The sequence below is a fragment of the Orbicella franksi genome, chromosome 11 (assembly GCF_964199315.1).
Source record: "Orbicella franksi chromosome 11, jaOrbFran1.1, whole genome shotgun sequence".
NCBI classification, from domain to species: Eukaryota; Metazoa; Cnidaria; class Anthozoa; order Scleractinia; family Merulinidae; genus Orbicella; species Orbicella franksi.
This window is the reverse complement of record NC_138155.1, coordinates 22,811,380-22,830,410: the sequence shown is the minus strand read 5'-3', so window position 1 is coordinate 22,830,410 and position 19,031 is coordinate 22,811,380. Positions and strand designations below refer to the sequence as shown.

At 39.5% G+C, this 19,031-nt stretch overlaps 2 protein-coding genes across 2 annotated transcripts; one reads left to right on the top strand and one right to left on the bottom strand.

Annotated features, from left to right (window-relative positions):
* Nucleotides 1–4,264: 4,264 nt before the first annotated feature.
* LOC145502875 (uncharacterized) lies at nucleotides 4,265–12,051 on the bottom strand. The gene is made up of 4 exons (XM_081482277.1): nucleotides 11,919–12,051; nucleotides 10,398–10,759; nucleotides 9,780–9,980; nucleotides 4,265–6,589 (listed from the first exon to the last, which is right to left on the bottom strand). The coding sequence occupies exons 1-4, from the start codon at nucleotides 12,001–12,003 to the stop codon at nucleotides 6,251–6,253; spliced, it is 987 nt and encodes a 328-aa protein (XP_081338403.1). The 5' UTR covers nucleotides 12,004–12,051; the 3' UTR covers nucleotides 4,265–6,250.
* A 3,596-nt stretch (nucleotides 12,052–15,647) lies between these two features.
* On the top strand, nucleotides 15,648–17,191 carry LOC145502219 (uncharacterized). The gene is made up of 2 exons (XM_081481476.1): nucleotides 15,648–16,414; nucleotides 17,188–17,191. The coding sequence occupies exons 1-2, from the start codon at nucleotides 15,648–15,650 to the stop codon at nucleotides 17,189–17,191; spliced, it is 771 nt and encodes a 256-aa protein (XP_081337602.1).
* The last annotated feature ends 1,840 nt before the right edge of the window (nucleotides 17,192–19,031 follow it).

Here is a 19,031-nt window from a genome sequence, read left to right as displayed (position 1 = left end):
ATCTAACGCGTACCAGCCGCCAACCAAAAGAGATGAAAAACAAAAAGATAGAACAAAGGCTAATTGGGAAAGTAAACTCTTTAAGAACAGGACTAACCAGGTTTAGTGAAAGTCCGACCGTACAAAGACATTTTCTAGGAATTTTGTCTCGGAAATCGCCCTTCCTTTGGGTTGGGAGTTCTTTTAAGTTGACGTGTGATTTACATTGCACAAATTGCTGGGTTTAATCGCCGAGTTCGGGTTTCATAGATTCGCAAAGCGTTGACGTGTGAGTGATATTACGCGTTCATTCAGCAGAGCATTTACCCGATTCTTACTGTGAGATCTGTCACCAGCTTCTATTGTCTTATCTTTTGTCGGGATCAAAGTTCGGTCACTTGAAATGACCGAGCGTCAAGTATCTAGGGCTCGCGGGTCGTCTGAAATTTGCGGAAACGCACAGGCCTAAAACTTGGAGAAGTGGCTTATTTAGTTCTCTTCTATAACATCATAATTTCATAGCTTTTTCCACTGGATGGTTTTCGATTTATTCTTTTATTGCGTGACAGTGAAAACGATCTATTCGAAAGTGACAGTAACTACTGTGTGAACAAAGTCGACGCAAACAAATAAAATCAAGCTTTTTATAAAGGTAATGGAACTTGACTCTAGCCTATAACTCTTCATGAAGACAGCCAATTTCACTTTACATTTGTGGGGATTGTTTATTTTGGGGTTGCCTATGGAAACCTGTCAGTGGAGTTCAGTTGGTTTTACGACAGACATGCGGTCGGCATGTGCATGGAATTTATAGCAGCGGGTAGGTCACGGAACATTAAACAATTCTTCTTTTAGAGGTTTCCAAAGCTGGATCCAGCTTCTTTTGAAGGCTAATCCAAGAAGACGATTCTGCTATAAGTATAAATATTCAGGTAAGTATCGGCTAACAATACTTCAAGTTCGCAAATTTCACTCGAATTCGTTTATAACGGTCATTGACTTGAATTCTCAGCAAACAAAGTTATTGTGTCAAAATGCGCTGTTTAGCTCCTTCTTTGACCCTGTAAGATTTCATATCTGGAAGCAGTTTTTTGCAATAATGGTTTCGGAGAGATATCACTAGAAAATGTTTCAAAATAACGAAGCGTTTGCTTTTCTTGCAGTAATCGGTTTCGTTACGCTTGAGTCAAAGGTCACGTTTTCAGGAAGAAGTGCTGCATTTAGTTCGGCATCACAGCGCTCGCAGTTTTATTTACCCAAAAATTTTATTTCACCAATTTAAAGAGGAAACAATGCTCGTTCAGACCAAACTGGTCGTTTTGGGAAAAGCCGTGTACCAGAACGCCTTTTTAGCATTTGAAAATAGGCCAAATGTAGACCTCTTGTTAAGCTATCTTGGGTCGTTAATTTAGAAAACTTGTCAAATATTTTAGTTTTAATCAAACCGCTCATTTTCAATCGATTTTGGCCGATTTGGGGCATCAAAACGAAAAAATTGCGTAAAAAAATAATTTTGGATTTACCGAACTTAAAACAATATTTTTGTAACTAGTGCCCGTAGGGCTTCATTCTGGGCGAGTTTGAAGAAATTCGATTTTTTCGCTATTTCCAAGTCTAGTTGATATTTAGGCGAAGCTGCTCTTAAGGACTTCGACTTCGTTTCGGTCCATAAAGAAGCAAATCAAGAACTTCGTCAATATCTAGCCATATTGACCTCACGCCTAGTCAATAACCCATATACAGTTGACCTATTCTACCATTTTCTGAATCATGCAACAAACGCTTTCGCGTTAACCGTTAAGAGTTAACGTACTGTACAGCTTATAGTACGGCGTGTAACCAATAAAATTCGACAAATTAACTTACGGACTCACATTAAACCATGACATCAAATGGCCAATAGTAGATACACCGTGTAATTCCAAGATATCCGTTTTAGGAGCGTAAAAGTATTTTATATTTTCAAAAGGTCTGGATAGTAGTACACATGTTAAAATTCTGAGAAACAACACAACGTTTTTTAAAAACATGTCTCAACAGAATCTTCTGTCATCTTCAGTTTTGTAATTAAAACTGAAGATGACAGAAGATTCTGTTGAACATGTTTTACGAAACGTTGCGATGTTTCTCAAAATTTTATATTTTCCTGAAAATAATATGTCGTCATGAATATTGGTCGCGGTTAAGCAGTGCATGCTTGAGAAAAACTTGGCGGTCGTCAAGGAAGCGAAAAGCCAATCACAGTTCCTCTTTTGCTTTCCGTACCTTTGGTCCTAAGAATTTCTTCGGGAATAAAAACTCTCTCACCATGTAAACGATGTACTTCATAATCTTCAGAATTTTTTTCGCAGTTATTTGCGTCTCGCAGTCTCGCTATTTTCATAAGGCTGTCTCGCAGTCTCGATCTTTAAAAGACCGAGAAAGTCTAGATGTCCCAATATATGAATGGATATGAATGTGAATATTTTGTTTCTCAAGTTATAAATGACGTGTAAAAGTCTTAAGAGTCTCACACTCGAGTTTAACACACTAAACCCTCGATCAAATGTCTTCAGGCTCGCACTGAAAAATTCTAGTCTCGCCTCCCCGCAAAGTCTCACCACCCCTCAAAACGTTTACAAACCCGAGCAGCTGCCAAGTGAGCCTTATTGTAATCAAGCGCAAGAGAGAGCACACTTAATGCTTATTGACTTTTTTTACCGCAATTTTTACAAAATTTTGTTTAGACTACTGAAATCAAAATGTAGCGAAAATTTTATTCCGTCTTAACCTCGCTCAGCTGCGAACTTCTAAATAAGTGCTTTGGATCATGAATAAGTAAGCATTGCCTGAATCAAATCAATATAACTGTATTTGTCAGTAATATTGAAATCAGTAAATTCTTGCTAGCTGTACTTACCTTAAATCTTCTCCTTGGCGTCTTAAATTAAAAAATCAAAATCTTCGGGAAATTAATCAAACCGTCAGGATCCGTATTTTAGCATTTATTTCGTCTCAACGCGATCTTGTCTCGGTCTCTGGCAACTAAACAGCTTAGTCGATGCATCCGTCATGAGGCAATTCCGCTTATGTGATTGGTAGAGTCCTTGGTAATGAACGCTAATGGTTTGTAGACGCGGACCTTAACAATGGTCTTTGTTGTAAATAAGTTAGGGACTGGAGCTGGTTTGACCTGCGAGGTCTGAGTCGAGTCTCGTGATTGACACTTGAAAAACGTGTGCAGAAAAGGAATCGGAGAGAACGGGAAGGAGTCTAGCGTGGACATTGATCTATATCTGTATTGCGGAAAACATCTATCGGAACACGGAATTAACTCTTAGAACAACATTGTCATATCTCGGAATCTATCAAAGGATCAAAATAAAGAGTATGGATCGATACAACATTCTGGTGCCGAGACCCGAGACAGGAAAGGAACTGTGAAAACAAGCTTCGAATAAACAATGTCGAAATTCAAGAAGAAGGTGAAGGTTCGTGAAAGTCACCGCGTGTTCGTTAGGAAAACCATCCACGAAGCAAAAGATCAAATAGACAAATCGGAAGAGCCTAACGCTCTGAAGAAGCTCAAATCCTTGCGTTGTACATTGCAGGATAAATTGTCGGAGCTAAAGACATTGGATAACGAAATTCTCGATTTGGTAGACGAATCAAAGATCGAAGAAAACGTGGGTGAAAGTTGTGATTTCGCCAGTGCAATCCAAGCATGTATAGTCGACCTAGAATTAGCTATTGATGCGAAAACAAATGAGGGAAAAAGTCAGGAAGGGAAGGAGCGATTTTGGGTTCGCAGTCGTCTTATTATTCAAGCCTTCAAACGCCAGGGATGAAATCAGGCGGGTCAACAAACAAGGCGACTCATGCAAAGCTGCCTAAACTCGAGTTGAAGAAATTTTCCGGCAATCCTATCTATTGGCATCCCTTCTGGGAATCGTTTGAATCGGCCATTGACAAAAACACCAGCCTTCCCGCAAAGTCTCACCACCCCTCAAAATGCTTACAAACCCGAGCAGCTGCCAAGTGAGCCTTATTGTAATCACGCGCAAGAGAGGGCACACTAAGTACTTATTGACTTTTTTTACCGCAATTTTTACAAAATTTTGTTTAGATTACTGAAATCAAAATGTAGCGAAAATTGTATTCCGCCTTAACCTCGTTCAGCTGCGAACTTCTAAATAAGTGCTTTGGATCATGAATAAGTAAGCATTGCCTGAATCAAATCAACATAACTGTGTTTGTCAGTAATATTGAAACCAGTAAATTCTTGCTAGATGTACTTACCTTAAATCTTCTCCTTGGCGTCTTAACTTAAAAAAATCAAAATCTTCGGGAAATTAATCAAACCGTCAGGATCCGTATTTTAGCATTTATTTGGTCTCAACGTGATCTTATCTCAGTCTCTGGCAACTAAACAGCTTAGTCGATGCATCCGTCATAAGGCAATTCCGCTTATGTGATTGGCCGAGTCCTTGGTAATGAACGCTAATGGTTTGTAGACGCGGACCTTAACAATGGTCTTACTTTACTTACTTACTTACTTACTTATTCAACTCATTTTTTTTTTTAATTTGCCACGTCTAATTTGATAGCAGCTGATGGCCTGGTTACAAATTACGGCCACAATTCATGAGGGAATCATCCGGCAAGTTTTGTAGGAGAAAACAAAACTACCACTTACGTTAACTAAAGAATGAACCAAGGAAAATATCAGTATCTGATCTCAAACCGATTAGAAACTAATATACGGGCTTCGTGCAAATTCACGCTCATTTGAAACAAAGGATGGTAGCTTAGAATAGTTAACAATTATTCCCCTGTATTTCTGAACAATATATTTTGACAAAACTACTTTAAGCATTGAAGAGTAAGTCGTGGAATTCTAAAGGGCGAAAAGAGTCAGTTTTAAAATGGCTGTCGACTAGCTGTCTGTTCTGTTCTTATGTAAAATTCTACAAAGCCGAATCCCGCTTTCAGTTTATGAGATCACTTAATGGTCTCAACAAGGACCTGCGAGGCTGCCGAGGCAGCGTGTGCGAGTGGTTTTAATTACTTTAAGGGCGAAATTTGCGAAATTTTAAGAATAGTTTAAGAATAAACTCGAGGCTGAGATAGAGATGGTAAATACAATACAATAATATATGTTTTTAACTAAGCCGTATAAAATTCTTCTCTTCTCTAAACGGCAAAACTAGCAGACATGATAAGAAACCAGCTGAAATTTGCCGATTTTAGCTAGTTTGCCCCCTCAGAAAGCACGTGCCTGATTTGCATTATAATGTAAAAACAGACCTAGCGGTTATCGTAAATAAAAGGATTATTGCCTCGCATCCACGTTGGATTACATTGTAATGCAAATGAGGAAGGTTAACCGTGAACGTTAAAGGATATTAGAGCGTTTTATATTAGATTGTCAAGAAGTAATTTGGTTTTTATCAACTACCACTTTTTTTATCCAATCAGAAGTAAAACAAAAACGTCGTCACTCGTTCGCACAGCTCTTTCCTTTTCTCACTTTTCGATGGTTTTCAATTTACGACAACATCAGTAAATTAAACTTCATCTCATACTTAGTACAAAGGTTTGCATTTGAAGCTTCACTAAGTATGTGTGTAAACCCTAAAGGAAGAGGGGGGAGCACTCCCTGACAATTTTACTATGCCGGAGTGTAGTGTAGCTTTCTTGAAATCCTTGACCTATTTCAGACCAAATCATGTGAATTGCTATCGCGTGATAATTGACCAGGGGTAGCTTGAGTCAACTATCACGCATAGAAATAGAGAGAGAATGATGTAGTAGTTGCTTTAGTATAAATCTGCCAGTCGCTCAAAACTTCAGTAGCAAGATGGGTTCACGTTTTTTGTTAACCCTCGGACGTAAAAGCTAACTCATACCCCCACCGTGGTACAAGGAGGGGCTGAAGAGGGTGGATAGAGCCCCTCCCCTGGGGTTTTCGTGTTGTTAAGACACAGCGAAATGAATTTACGTTGATTAGATAGCCCTAAGCTTGCTCTATAAGATCAGTAATAGCATTTTGGTTGGTTTTGATGTCATTTGACTCGTTACCTTGCTTATGTAATGTAGAAATTCGTAAATTTCTGCGTTTCGTTAAAGAGAACTTGAAAAAAAAAATGCAGAATTATGTCAAAAAATTTGATGTTTGGCCAAACCTGCATGAAATTTGTGGTTGCCATGGCAACGTCAAAAATGATAGACACACAACTGACGTGTCAACATTTCCGCGGAGGATGACAAATAGCCACACCTTACTGTTGTCTTAGCTAGGATATTTATCAAAAGTATATTCTTTCATAAAAGGGTATTTCTTAATCATTTTTGTGACGCGCTCTTTTTGCTCCTCGGTCCAAACTACTGTCTCTCTGGTGAATGAGGGAGCTCCATACAAAATCTCGCTGCATTTCTCAAAGTAATCTTCAGAACAAGTGACTCCCAAATGGTCGCACAATCTTTGAAGCGTTTCCTTGGGTCTTAACACTGTTTCATGTCCTGGTATATCGAGAACTGCAGCTCCGTACCGTTCCCTGACGCGCTGATTGGAGGCTGCCATTTTGAAGTAGGATTCAATTTGATTATCAAGCTGCACCTTGTTTTCTTTCTGTTGGAGATAAAAGAAAACATAAAGCGGGAGTGCTAATCGCCCCCCACCCCCCTTTCTAACGTGGAATATATAGGTATGTGCGGCCCCAAAGTGCATGGTTTTGTAGCCGTTTTGGTCATAAATAGGGTATCGGTTTTGGCCATTTTGGTCTCAAATAGGGTATGGTTTATGCACTCTAATATTGATTTGAGTATGCTTTTAAGAGAAAGGGACTTTAAATATGGGCCAAGACACAGCAACACAGTCTCTCTCCGCTCAAAAGACAGCCGAAAACAGCCATATTTGAAAATCGCCCTACAATGCATTGCAAGCTCAGTATTGAATAAATGCGCGTTATGTATGCCAATGGATTGTGTCTCTGTTGATGCCCTACTGATTTCAGTTCCAAATTAAATAACTACCCTGATAACAAATATTTTTGGAATTGGAGTTATGATGCTGCTGACATTATATTAACAATTAAATAAAGATAAATGGCTCTAAATTCTTGGGCTTTTTTGTCCGATTCTTTGGAAAACTTCACTTAGCTGAATTAATTTCTGTAGTTTCTGAAAGGATACCGGTATTTATGACTAAAAGTCAAAATATTCAAGTAGTTAGCCAGCAAAAAGAAAACATCATTGCAATTCTTTTTGCATACCAGGGTTTTATATTTTAAATTATCAAACGAATTGTTGTGACTCCGCCCAATATACGAGAATTTATTTTCTCCGAAGAAGCAGCCAATATAATGCGGTAATCAGGCCTTCTGATATTACGCGATGGCGGGATTTCGCAAAATCGACCTCAAATCGCATCCGATCACACAATTCACGAAAAATTGCATAATTCACGAAAGAACGCACAACATTCATAAAAAAAAGCATAAATCAACAAGTTTCTTAGGAATTCCTGCATAAATATGTCATTTTTAAGATGATTTACCCTGGAAAAAGCCTAAGAAACCTTTGTCACCTTCGATTTTGTAAACATTCGAAGCTGCAAGGCGTTATTTTGCATGTCGGGGGCCTGGTACGAGTCTTATTCTTAAAGAGTCGCCTATTGGTGAAACACAAACACGCCCTTTGTTCAGATTAGCCAATCTGAATGGCTGATATATACACATTCGGACTCGATGGAGTTTATACGTTTGATTGAAAATATGGTTTGTTGTTTAGCTGGAAATGGTTCGACATTTTTAACCAAATGGCTTGTTTTACTGGCTACATTCATCTGTGTAGGCGTTTGGTCGTGGTATGTTTTCGTCACCTTGCAAACTTTAACCAGTGAGATTTTTGAAACGTGTTGAAGAAAATTTTGTTCGTGACAAAATTTCCCCCAGCCAACTTGTACAGTAGAACACCGCTAACTCGAGTGGGTTTACTCCAATTTTCCCTGGATTTGACCAAAAAATTTCAGTCGTGACTCGAAGAGTCCCCTTTGATTATCAACTACTGTCTACAGGGAGAAAGACTGTTTTGTTACGTTCAAGCTAGTTTTGTTATACAATACTATTATGAGATCAGATGTGAGTTTGACTAGCCTGCGTAGCAAGCGTTTCTGTGGGGTTCGGGAGCAAAGAATTACAGCGCGAAAAATGGAGCGAGTAAAAGAAGGAGGAGAGGGAAAGGTTTCCTTCCTTCCCCTCTCCCACCCCCCTCTTTCCTTTTTTTTTTTGGTTCTCGTCCCATTTTCCGCGCAGACAAAACACCGAAAATCCCGTTCCTCGGTCTTTCTATGCTTCCAAACCCCACGGAAACGCTTGCTACGCAGGCTAGAGTTTGACATACTGTCATATGTTATAAATTAACCTACATGTACTGTGGGGTTTTATGTAAGTTTATGATCTGCCTGACTTTAATTATGGATTGAATAATATTATTGTGAAGCAGGATGAAGTGTTTAAAAACTGAAAATTCAATGGTGGTTTTATTGATGATCCTTGCAAAATAAATTTAAAATAGTTGGTTTGTTGTATTCAGAAATATAATACTGCGCATAAAAACAAAGCGTAAGAAGCTAATCGTAGCATGCAAGAATATCAATAATTATTGATCATTCATTTGGCATGTTAGCTGTGTCCTTTCAACTTTTAACGTGGTGCACCAATAGTGCAGAAGACCTAATTTTTTTTATTTATCCCAACTAATGTCGATCAAGATGCATAATTACTGTTCCTTTGTGTTCAAAATGTTTTTAGGGCAGCAAAAAAGTGTTCTTCTTATCCTGAAACCTCATAAAGCAAGCTTAAAATTGCGCAGAAAAAATCGCATAATTTACATTATTTATCTCATAATTGGCCTTTCTAATCGCATAATCTGCCCTGCAAATTTCGCATAATTTGCATTTTTTCATCGCACCCTATCAGAAGGCCTGGGTAATGCTGCCTAAGAAAACACCTCTTGTTTATACTTATGTCCCCGAAGCCCGGGGAAGGAAAACACATTTTAATGAGGCCAAATTCAAACGCTCCAATGCCTCTTTCATTTTTATTTTTTTTCATTTGCAGCTTGCATTTCATGATTTGTTCAACATATTTTGTTTTGTTAAAATAGAATTGCTAAACTCAAAAACAAAAGAGACAATATAAATTTTTGTAAAAAAAGCTGCAGCACTTGCATGGATACACCAATTATTGAATTTGTTTGACCACAAATAGTATTCTTTCTCAGTCATGACCTGATCACTTTGCTGAACCCTTTATTTCAAAAATTTGATTGACATTACACCATATTAGTGTCTCATGGAAAATCTCTGCCTCCGGACCCCTCCCCTAAATTTCCAAATTCACTCCACCCCCCTGTCTTCCCCAGTCTCCCCAACCCCCCAGATTGACCACAGCAAATTTATTCTGGGCTCCTAAAAAAGTGGCTTGGGCTCCTAAGTTTTGAAGTTAGGAGCCCGAAGGGCTCCTTAAAAATTTCCTTAGGCAACAGCCTTGAAGTCTGAAACAGGGTATTGATTAAAGGGTCAGGTCAAGAAAAGGTAGGGAAAATCGCAGAATTTGGTCTTAAATCTGAGAGTTTTGGGAAGCTTGCCTGACACCCGCGCCCAATTTTTCTGGAAGAACTTTCTCCCCCGCCGGGGGCGGCTAATTGTAAATAAATAGGTGTTGTCACTCCTTATCTCCATACTTCGTGTAACATACATGAACTTAACCCTTCAATGAGCATGATGACCAATGACAAAAACACCATAACCTTCTTACTTTTACTCCTTCTTTCCTAACAGCGTCACGTGACCCTGTAGCGCGAAGCATCATGGTTGCTATGTTGTCAAAGGGGTTCCTGTGAACGTGTATGAATTTCATTGGTACTTGAACGACTTGATTGATTTCTTCAAGAACATTCAGATTTCCGAGTTGAGCTAGGGCTAAGGCTGTGTTTCCTCCTTTTTTGTCACCAATAACCTTGGGACATAAATAACAAAAAGGATATAAAGAAAGAACGATAGATAGAAACAAACAAACAAAAAGAAAGAGAGAGAGGAGAGGGAGAGAGGAAGAGGTAAGAGACTAGGAAGAAGGAAGGAAAGAAAGAAGGAGAGAAACAAATATGCATAAAAAGAAAGAACTGAAAGGAAGAAAGAAAGACAGAAAGAAATATAGATAGACAGACAGGCAGGCAGACACAAAGACAGACAGACAGGCATGCAGACAAACAGACAAACAGACTGACAGGCAGACAGACAGGCAGACAGGCAGATAGTTAGTCAGACAGACAGACCGACAGACAGACAGTGGAAAGTGTAGGCGAGAGACGAAGGGAGAAAGACCAATGGAATGAAGAAAGTTTTGTTGAGGCACAAAATTATTTTATTAACGTACCTTTATTCTCGTTTGGTAACCTCCTTGCCATAAGCCTGGTACGTTGTAGCTGTAACCTTCCATCTTCCCTTTTGGATACTTAGAACGAATTCCAAATATTGCTTGTTCTCTAGACAGCTGGTGGAGGTCATAAAATAAATGATATTTTGACATTTTTGTTTTTCTAACAGTTGATGGCCGATATTCATTCCAATATTTTAACACATCGTATTCATGTGGGATGATAATCTCTGGATGTGCATCCAATATGGCGCCCACTAAGCTGTGACTACTACGAGGATATCCAATGAACATTACAAATGTCTCCACTCCATCGTACAATTTGAGCAGTTTCTCTGCATAAGAGAGGGAAGCTGTTTTAACTGAAAGAAAAATAAAATTTAGTTTATTTCAGCTAGGTTCAAAATTGTTTTCAGTTTCGAATTATTAAGTTTAATTATTTTTACGTCATGCTTGACCATATACATTTGGAACATTTGCATAAATGCCCCTTGATTTGTGTAACAATACTTTATAGATCGTTAGCCTCGTACATATGTTTCCAGACAAAGGATTTTTCACGTGGATGAGAGGTTTTGGATTCATAAGTATTGTTATCCACGTTTAGGCGCCATTTATAAGGTTCTATACAAGCCCCTGTTTACTTGTAAGGTCTGTGTGTCCATTCCCTTCTTTAGTTACAAGGACCACCCAGTAGTGGATCTAGGGGAGGGGCCGGGGGGCCGGGACACCCCCTTATTTTGGAAGATATCACAGAAGGAAGAAAAGCCGGCGGGCAAGCAAAACAACCCCTCTTCTCCCCCTTAGCTCAAGGTCGCGATCCGCCACTGCCACTTGTTCAGCAACGGTTACACAAATAATGTTAGGGGCGTTTGGTTGCTTGTCGCCTGATCTCCTCAAGCACTCCATTGACATTAAGAGAGTTTGAAATCTTCTTGTACGGGTCTTTCATATTTTGACAGGCTTACCTACGTAGGGGGGCCACCATGGGGACAGCATCCCAGAAGCCACATTTGGGGACATGCTATATGCTGACACATATTTAGAATAAATATACTTGTTTAAATAATTTTCCAGTTCTCAAAAAATTGTAATTTAAACTTAATTTCTAAAGATTGTGAATGTAGTAACTACAAATCAGGAATGTATGCTATTATAATTATTTCCTGCTTTAATCTAGTTAAATGTCGGTTTTATGGGATGCAAACTTATCCGTCAACGATAACAAAAAAAATTTCCTCTTCTTGCTAGTTGGGCATGCATTGTTGCGCGAACTGCCACCATGCCTATGTTTGATTCAGACTCGTACCCAGTCGCTATTTACGTGTTTGGTAGGAGAGAAAGTTGGATACTAGGGGGGATTAAGGAGCACAGGGTATCATGGTAAGGTCCGCACTCTCCACTCGATCCAGACCGCTTAATCTCTTTGAAACAATCCAATCTCAGTGACACGTATGACCCGTAAATAGCGACTGGATGCGAGGCTGTATTTGATCCGACCCTGCTCACGGTATAACTCACCGTTTGACAGTCTCTGCCTCGGAATAGGAGTAATTTCCATTCTGTGGAAACCAATATCTTCTTTTCTTGAGAACATTTCGAACATTTTGGATGCATTAGGTTCTTTTTTGCTGATAACAATGTAAAAAACTAAAACAGCGACCAAGGCCGAACATGACGTAAGCATCAGAGGAAATCTCCTCGAAGTCATTGTTTATTCTCTGCGAAGAAAAACAAACATTATTAATAATAAACAACAACTGTAGGCAAATGTATTCAGTATATTGCCCTTTTGTCAATTGATGATTTCAAAGATCGACCAGGACGGCGCTTGTCTCCAGTTTCAGTAGCATGAAACCATTAGAATTATTTCTACTCCCCCCTGGATGGGATGCTTGTCCATCACAGGGTTACCCCCAGCATTAATTTATACACCTGGGTGGAGAGAAGCACTGTGAGAGTAAAGTGCCTTGCCCAAGAACACAACTTAATGTCCCCAGAGGGCTCGAACCCGGACCACTCGATCCGGAGGCGAGCGTACTAAACGTGAGGCCACCGCTCCCCCAGGACATAGTTGACGGATTAACCCTCTAGTTTTGCAGATCGGTGAAAGTACTTTGCTGAGAAGATGTCATCATACACTTCAAATACACATCTCATAATCTTTGGAAAGCAATCGTACAAGACCATGCTTTGGGCTAGAATTAGAAAACACTCCAACAAATAAGAGTTTTGCCGGTTGAACTACAATTTACTCACGAGTAAATATCTATCAACTAAAAGACATTACATTGCCGCAGCAGTTGTGAAGGAGATTTTCCCGATTTTTGCCAAAGTATGATTATCATTTTCCCCCGATCATTAGCAGTAACAAGACTCATGATAATCTCATGAAATGTTAAGTAATATACTAAACACGAGAGACAGTGTTTCATCGGGATATCCTGAAACACCAAAAAGAGAGTTGAAGATACGACGCGCGGCGGAGTATTTGTGACAAAATGAGAGGTGTTTGCATAGCTGATGAACTGTCTCGAGTGTCTGATATATCGTCTCAATGTCAAAAAAAAAAAAAAACCACTAAGGAGTAAACGTCGAAGTAAAATCGTCAAAATCTATGGGTATCCAAGCCTCCTTCACGGTTGTGATTTTCTTTCTTTTAACTTCATGAATTATTAATGAGTTTGAGAAGTGGAGTTCTAGAAGTATACCTATGGAAATGATGCAATCTGATTGGCTGAGCTACTCGAACACTATCACTCATTACTGTACAGTGGCTGAAGGTCGTTCACATAATGGCAACTTTTTCTGTTTTCGCTGTTTTAAGGAAGTTTTAGAAATGTTACTGGACAAATCAATTCCCAAGAACACCAAGGAAAGGACATTGAGCGTTATGCGACTTAAGAACCTCAAAATTCGGCCTCGTGAACTATCACCTCATAGAAATCTCGAGCTTGTAATCGAGATGTTAGATGTTAAAGTGCCAATGAAGTAAAAATAATTCCTGCTTATTTGAAAGGCCTTTCAAAGTAAAGAAGAATGGCGTTTTCCTTTTTGGAATATCTTTTTTCGTTTTAGAGATATTCATGTTTTTGTATTATGCAAATGAGGAAAGTGATGACGTCGTAGTTGGTTCCTCCAAAACAGCACAACACTCAATCGAGAATAACTCTAGAAATATTAAAGCAGTGTTCTTCAAACTTGGAACCAGCAATGTTCATCACAAAAGAAACAGAATGACACCTACTATGTTGTTGCCATGGCAACACTCTTGGCTCCAGTCTCTTTCTCTGAAAAACCAAATATCCCCATTTGCAACCTTTTAAAGTGGGACAGAGGGTCTTGCTCGGAAGACATATGGTTCTCATATTGTCTTAACTCTCCCCATTAGATTGGTGGGAGTGGATGATCCTTGTTTAAGATAAAATCTGGGAATTTTAGTCTTAATTAAAACAGAACCAGCGGCAAAACTGTTGTCATGGCAATGGCACGACGGGTGTCATTATGTTTCTTTTGTGATGTACATTTCTGGTGCCAAGTTTAAGGAACACTGCTTTAATATTTCTTAAGTTATTGTCGATTGAGTGTTGTGCTGTTTTAGTGGAACCACCTATGACGTCATCACTTTCCTTACAAAAACGTAAATATCTCTCAAACGAAAAAAGATATTCCAAAAAGGAAAACGCCATTCTTCTTTACTTTGAAAAGCCTTTCAAATAAGCAGCAATTATTTTTTACTTCATAGGCACTTTAAGGAAGATACCCCCTTTTACGATTAACCCTGACTCACGAGTATCATGAAAAACTTCTAGTAACTGCGCCATCACACGGTTTAAACTGGACTGATAAAATGCTTCTGGTATTTGCTTGAAACTATTTTTTTTTATTTTAAGAATGTATATGTTTTGTTCCCAGGCTGAATATTCTTATGTTCTACCTACTGTGATTGGCTACCCGAGTGAGCAAGATGACGCTATCTGACTTGCCAGAGATTACGTGCTTTGTCCCACACTGTGTCCCTCTACCTTGCATTTTTAAGGACCTCGACTTCGTTTCGGTCCATAAAGAAGCAAATCAAGAACTTGGTCAATATCTAGCCATATTGACCTCACGCCTAGTCAATAACCCATGTACAGTTGGACCCCACCTATTCTAACTCAGTTATTTCGAATTCCTCGTTATTTCGAACTTAAGACCCTATCAGTTATTTCGAACTCCCGCTATTTCGAGCAATTTTGCGCTTCCCTTGAGAGTTCGAAAAAGCGGGGTTCAAATGTAAGTAAGTAAACAAATGCACCTTATACATGCACAAATACTGAGCGGAATAAATGGAAATGTGTGGCTCTCGTAAGCTGCTATTGTTTTATTATTGTAGCAGCTGTTATTGTTCAGATGACTCGCACCTCTTTAAAACTTCTATTTTGATTCGTTCTTGTTAATCTGCACCTCTTTTGTTTTTAGGGCTAGGGCATTGTTTGTGTTGTATACCTATTGTTTCGTTTGGCCAATCATGAAGACCCTTGCAAATGGTTCAGGTCGGCCCTTATTGTTTTAAGGCTGGGGGCATTGATTCTGTCGTTTGTTCTATTGTTCCCTGGAAGGGTATCGAACCATTCATGAGAGACCTAACGAGAGCATGGAATGTATGTCAACGTGGCGCCCGAAAGGCTAACGGGTTATATGACCTGCGCCTCAATGCTAATTGTTCCTCCGTTGAACTAACGTAACGACCTCTGTCAATAGGTCGCATGCATTCCTAAAAGAGATCAGACACTTCGACAAAGTACGGTAAGTTCCGTTTGTTGCAAAATTTAACAGTACTACCAGCTAGGAAACTATCAGGTTATTTTCGGTTCGGGGGAACAAGGCAGCTTTCATTGTGGCATGAAGTTTATGTCTTACTAAAAGTACCTTCTCCAATTCAGTTTAAAATTTAAATTGTTTTCGGTTCGAAGGGACAACAAAGTCAAACTTACATTGTGGCATGGGATTCTTGTCTTACTAAAACCGGTACCTGTTCTTGTTCGGTTTATAAAATTTAAATTGTTTTCGGTTCGGAGTACAACAAACTTTTGGCAAAGAATTCCTGTCTAAAACTTGTCCTGTTCGTCCTGTAAAATTTGATAGCTTAAGGCTACTTTCTGACATATTTTGACACCCGAAAAGCAGATCCGGAAATTATCTACCAAAATTGAAATATCTAAAGTTTAAAAGTTTTAATGTTAGGATCGCTTTTACAGTGGAGTGGCAATGGGCTCACCTTTGGGACCCCTTATGGCAGACGCATTTCTCTGCTCCATCGAAGAGAAATTAGAGCATGACAACAAGCTCCCAGAGTTTTATAGGCGGTACGTCGATGACACGCTTGCTACGATGAAGGATGTGCCAGCAGCAGAAGCCTTTTTAACAACACTTAACAACTGTCACCCATCCATAAATTTCACGATGGAACTACCTTCTGACAACAAGCTACCATTTATTGGTATGGAAATACTTAAGAAAGGTCACAAACTGGAAACCAGTGTTTACCGGAAGCCAACAAATACCGGCCTACTACTCCATCACCAAAGCCATGTGGACAAAAGGTACAAGAAATCGCTCATTAAAACCATGGTAAACCGTGCTTTTCACCTGTCATCCACATGGGAGTCTTTCGTGACTGAATGTGATCGCCTGAAGCTGATGTTTACGAACCTCAAGTACCCTGAAAGCCTAATTAACTCCATCATTTCTCACTTTGTCACCTCAATGATGACCAAAGATCCTCTCGTGCCACCTCAACTACCCGTCAACGAAGACACTGTTCACCGAGTGGTATTGCCATTTAAAGATCAAACGTCAGCCGATGCAGTGAAAAAACAACTATCTGACCCGAGCAAGAAAATCAATCACACTCTTCAACCAGTATTCAAGAGTCGCAAAATCTGTGAAGATCTCAAGATGCGTGAACCAAAACCATCTCTAATTAATCGACAATGGGTAGTGTACAATTACCAATGTGATCTGTGCGATGTAGAGTATGTCGGGTATACCAGCCGGCATTTGCACCAACGTATTGATGAACACAGGTTCTCCGCAATCGGAAAGCATTTAAGGAACGATCACGGCCTTTATAACATCGACGACCTTGCCAATAATTTTTCCGTCCTAAAGAAATGCAACGGAAAGCTGGATTGCCTGATTTACGAAATGCTGTTTATTAGAAAGAAGAAACCTAGCCTGAACACGCAATCGCATTCCATCCGCGCGAAACTATTTGTTTAAACAAATGTGTTAATGAACAATCACACCTCTCACCGCATATATAACACTGTTCAACCGTTATTTTCTTGTCACTTGATAATGATGTCATGACGACATCGAAACGTTGTGTAAAATTTCTATCGCTCATTTTTATTTTGAAATGTTTATCGAAATTTAATCTCATTCAAATAATATGTCGTCATGAATATTGGTCGCCGTTAAGCAGCGCATGCTTGAGAAAAACTTGGCGGTCGTCAAGGAAGCGAAAAGCCAATCACAGTTCCTCTTTTGCTTTCCGTACCTTTGGTCCTAAGAATTTCTTCGGGAATAAAAACTCTCTCACCATGTAAACGATGTACTTCATAATCTTCAGAATTTTTTTCGCAGTTATTTGCGTCTCGCGGTCTCGCTATTTTCATAAGGTTGTCTCGCAGTCTCGATCTTTAAAAGACCGAGAAAGTCTAGAAGTCCCAATATATGAATGGATGTGAATATTTTGTTTGTCAAGTTATCCTCAAACGTTGAAAAATTGCTTTTGTTTACTCAGCTGATATTCCCAATTTAGGAATAAAATTCGGAGATATTTTTCGACATGTGCCATAACTCCAAATTCCCTCAAACTTCGCCAGCATAATCTTTATATGTTGTTCTAAAACATGTATCAAAATCAGTTCGGGTTCTTCTTCGAGTGGTTTTTGAGGGGCCGCTGAAAAAGCTACATTTTAATGAAAACATGAGCAAAAAATAAACAATAGACTGCTGCGTGTTGTTTGAGGACAGACGGGTATGAGCTTTTAACGACCTTGTATTATTAGTTATTTGTACCGATTAGCAAATTGCTTGCTTTCGCTTATAGTATACTGGGAAAAGATTTCAATCTCAACACCAAAGTAACCTAATTTAATCGAAATAAGTGTTTCGTGAGCAGTTCGAATTCTTCGCCATTCACTTGGAACGAGATGTCGATTTCACATCCAAGAAACCGGAAGTCAAGATACTATGCAACACGGCCTCCAAGTAATAACATACAACATCGCTGAAAGGGAACCTAACTAAGCTAAAGCATAAAACAATTACGCGTTATGTTAGCTACCAGGTACTGACAAAATTATCCTGAAAACTCCGAACTCTTGGAAGTAATGAAATGGCCAGGAGTGCATCTATGGTCACCTACATTTGGGAACGAAACTAAATTCCTCTGAACTCTGTCCTCAAGTATGTCTTGGTTAATTAGGCCACGATATTTTTTTTTTCTTAAACAGGAAAATACTATCCATTTGAAGTTTAGGTGCAGTTGAAAAAAAGGTTATTTGAAGGCTATACAGGCTAAAACTCGGCGAGAAAAGAAATCTCGTAAGAGATGTCAGTTTTCATTGTTGATTTAAATCGCAAGCCACGCTTTTTTTTTCATGAATCACGAATCACTCCCGTGGAATTTATTATGTTCTATTTCTGTTGGACTCTTATAGAAGACGTTGAATTCCAAATAAAAAGTCATGAGGAAGGAAACTCGTCGAGCCGAGAAGTTACCGTGTTCAAGGTGCGTGAAGGCTTTCTATACATGCGAGAGGTCACGAACAACTAGCCACCTAACGGGACACCCGGTGGAAGACAAAATTAGTACTAGGTTAGCAGTCCGTGGAGAGCTGTGGAGGAGTCAGCCTTAGATCCATCATAACAAGAGGCATGGCATACAATCCAAGCTCAGTCAAGCTCAGTCACTGTCTTACTTCTGACAGGAACAGTCCTTACCAAAAGCAACGAAAAGATCCAACTATGGCTTCTTTCGTCTGACCTTCACATGGCTTGTGTCTATTCCAAAAAATTTGCAAAATTCTTTCAGCATTTGAATTGAAAAATAAGAGAGCTTAGAGGAACTGATGAGATCACATATGCTGTAACAGTCGTAAACTAGTGGATGCTCCAATGATACTTCTCGCATAACTGCGTTGCTGAGCTCTTCAAGTGCACTCTCCCTTTCTGCGTCATCCGCCTCCTCGTCACTACCACTCCTGACATCTGGCAAGCGCCGCTTAGCTGCCAATCGACTGAAAAAGCTTGCTACATGCTGTGAAGTCAAAAACTCTGCACTTGTAAACAAGCGATTTTCGTCACTGTCCCTGGCTCCCATCATAGCCCTTGCAACAGATTCCGGATTCGCTTTTCGTCCCGAGATTTCTCCAAGATCGAATTTCTTTGTTAAGTAATCGTTCTGATTAGCGGTGAATCTGGTTCTTTTAACTTGGGATGACCTCAACGCCCAGCCCATGGGGAGCGACAGGTTTTACACTGATCGCACTTTAGATACTTCTGTCGGAACATTTGGCACACTACCGGACTGCACATCCAGTCTCTCGGAATAACCAACGATGGCTCTGCCGAAGAGACTGA

What these genes read in the sequence shown, in the direction of transcription:
- LOC145502875 (XM_081482277.1), bottom strand. Translation starts at nt 12,003, where the DNA reads ATGTTCGAAATGTTCTCAAGAAAAGAAGATATTGGTTTCCACAGAATG. An exon ending in GAGGCAGAGACTGTCAAACG is followed by an intron (nt 10,760 to 11,918) that starts GTGAGTTATACC and finishes TTTTTCTTTCAG; the next exon opens with TTAAAACAGCTTCCCTCTCT. An exon ending in GTTACCAAACGAGAATAAAG is followed by an intron (nt 9,981 to 10,397) that starts GTACGTTAATAA and finishes TTATGTCCCAAG; the next exon opens with GTTATTGGTGACAAAAAAGG.
- LOC145502219 (XM_081481476.1), top strand. Translation starts at nt 15,648, where the DNA reads ATGGGCTCACCTTTGGGACCCCTTATGGCAGACGCATTTCTCTGCTCC.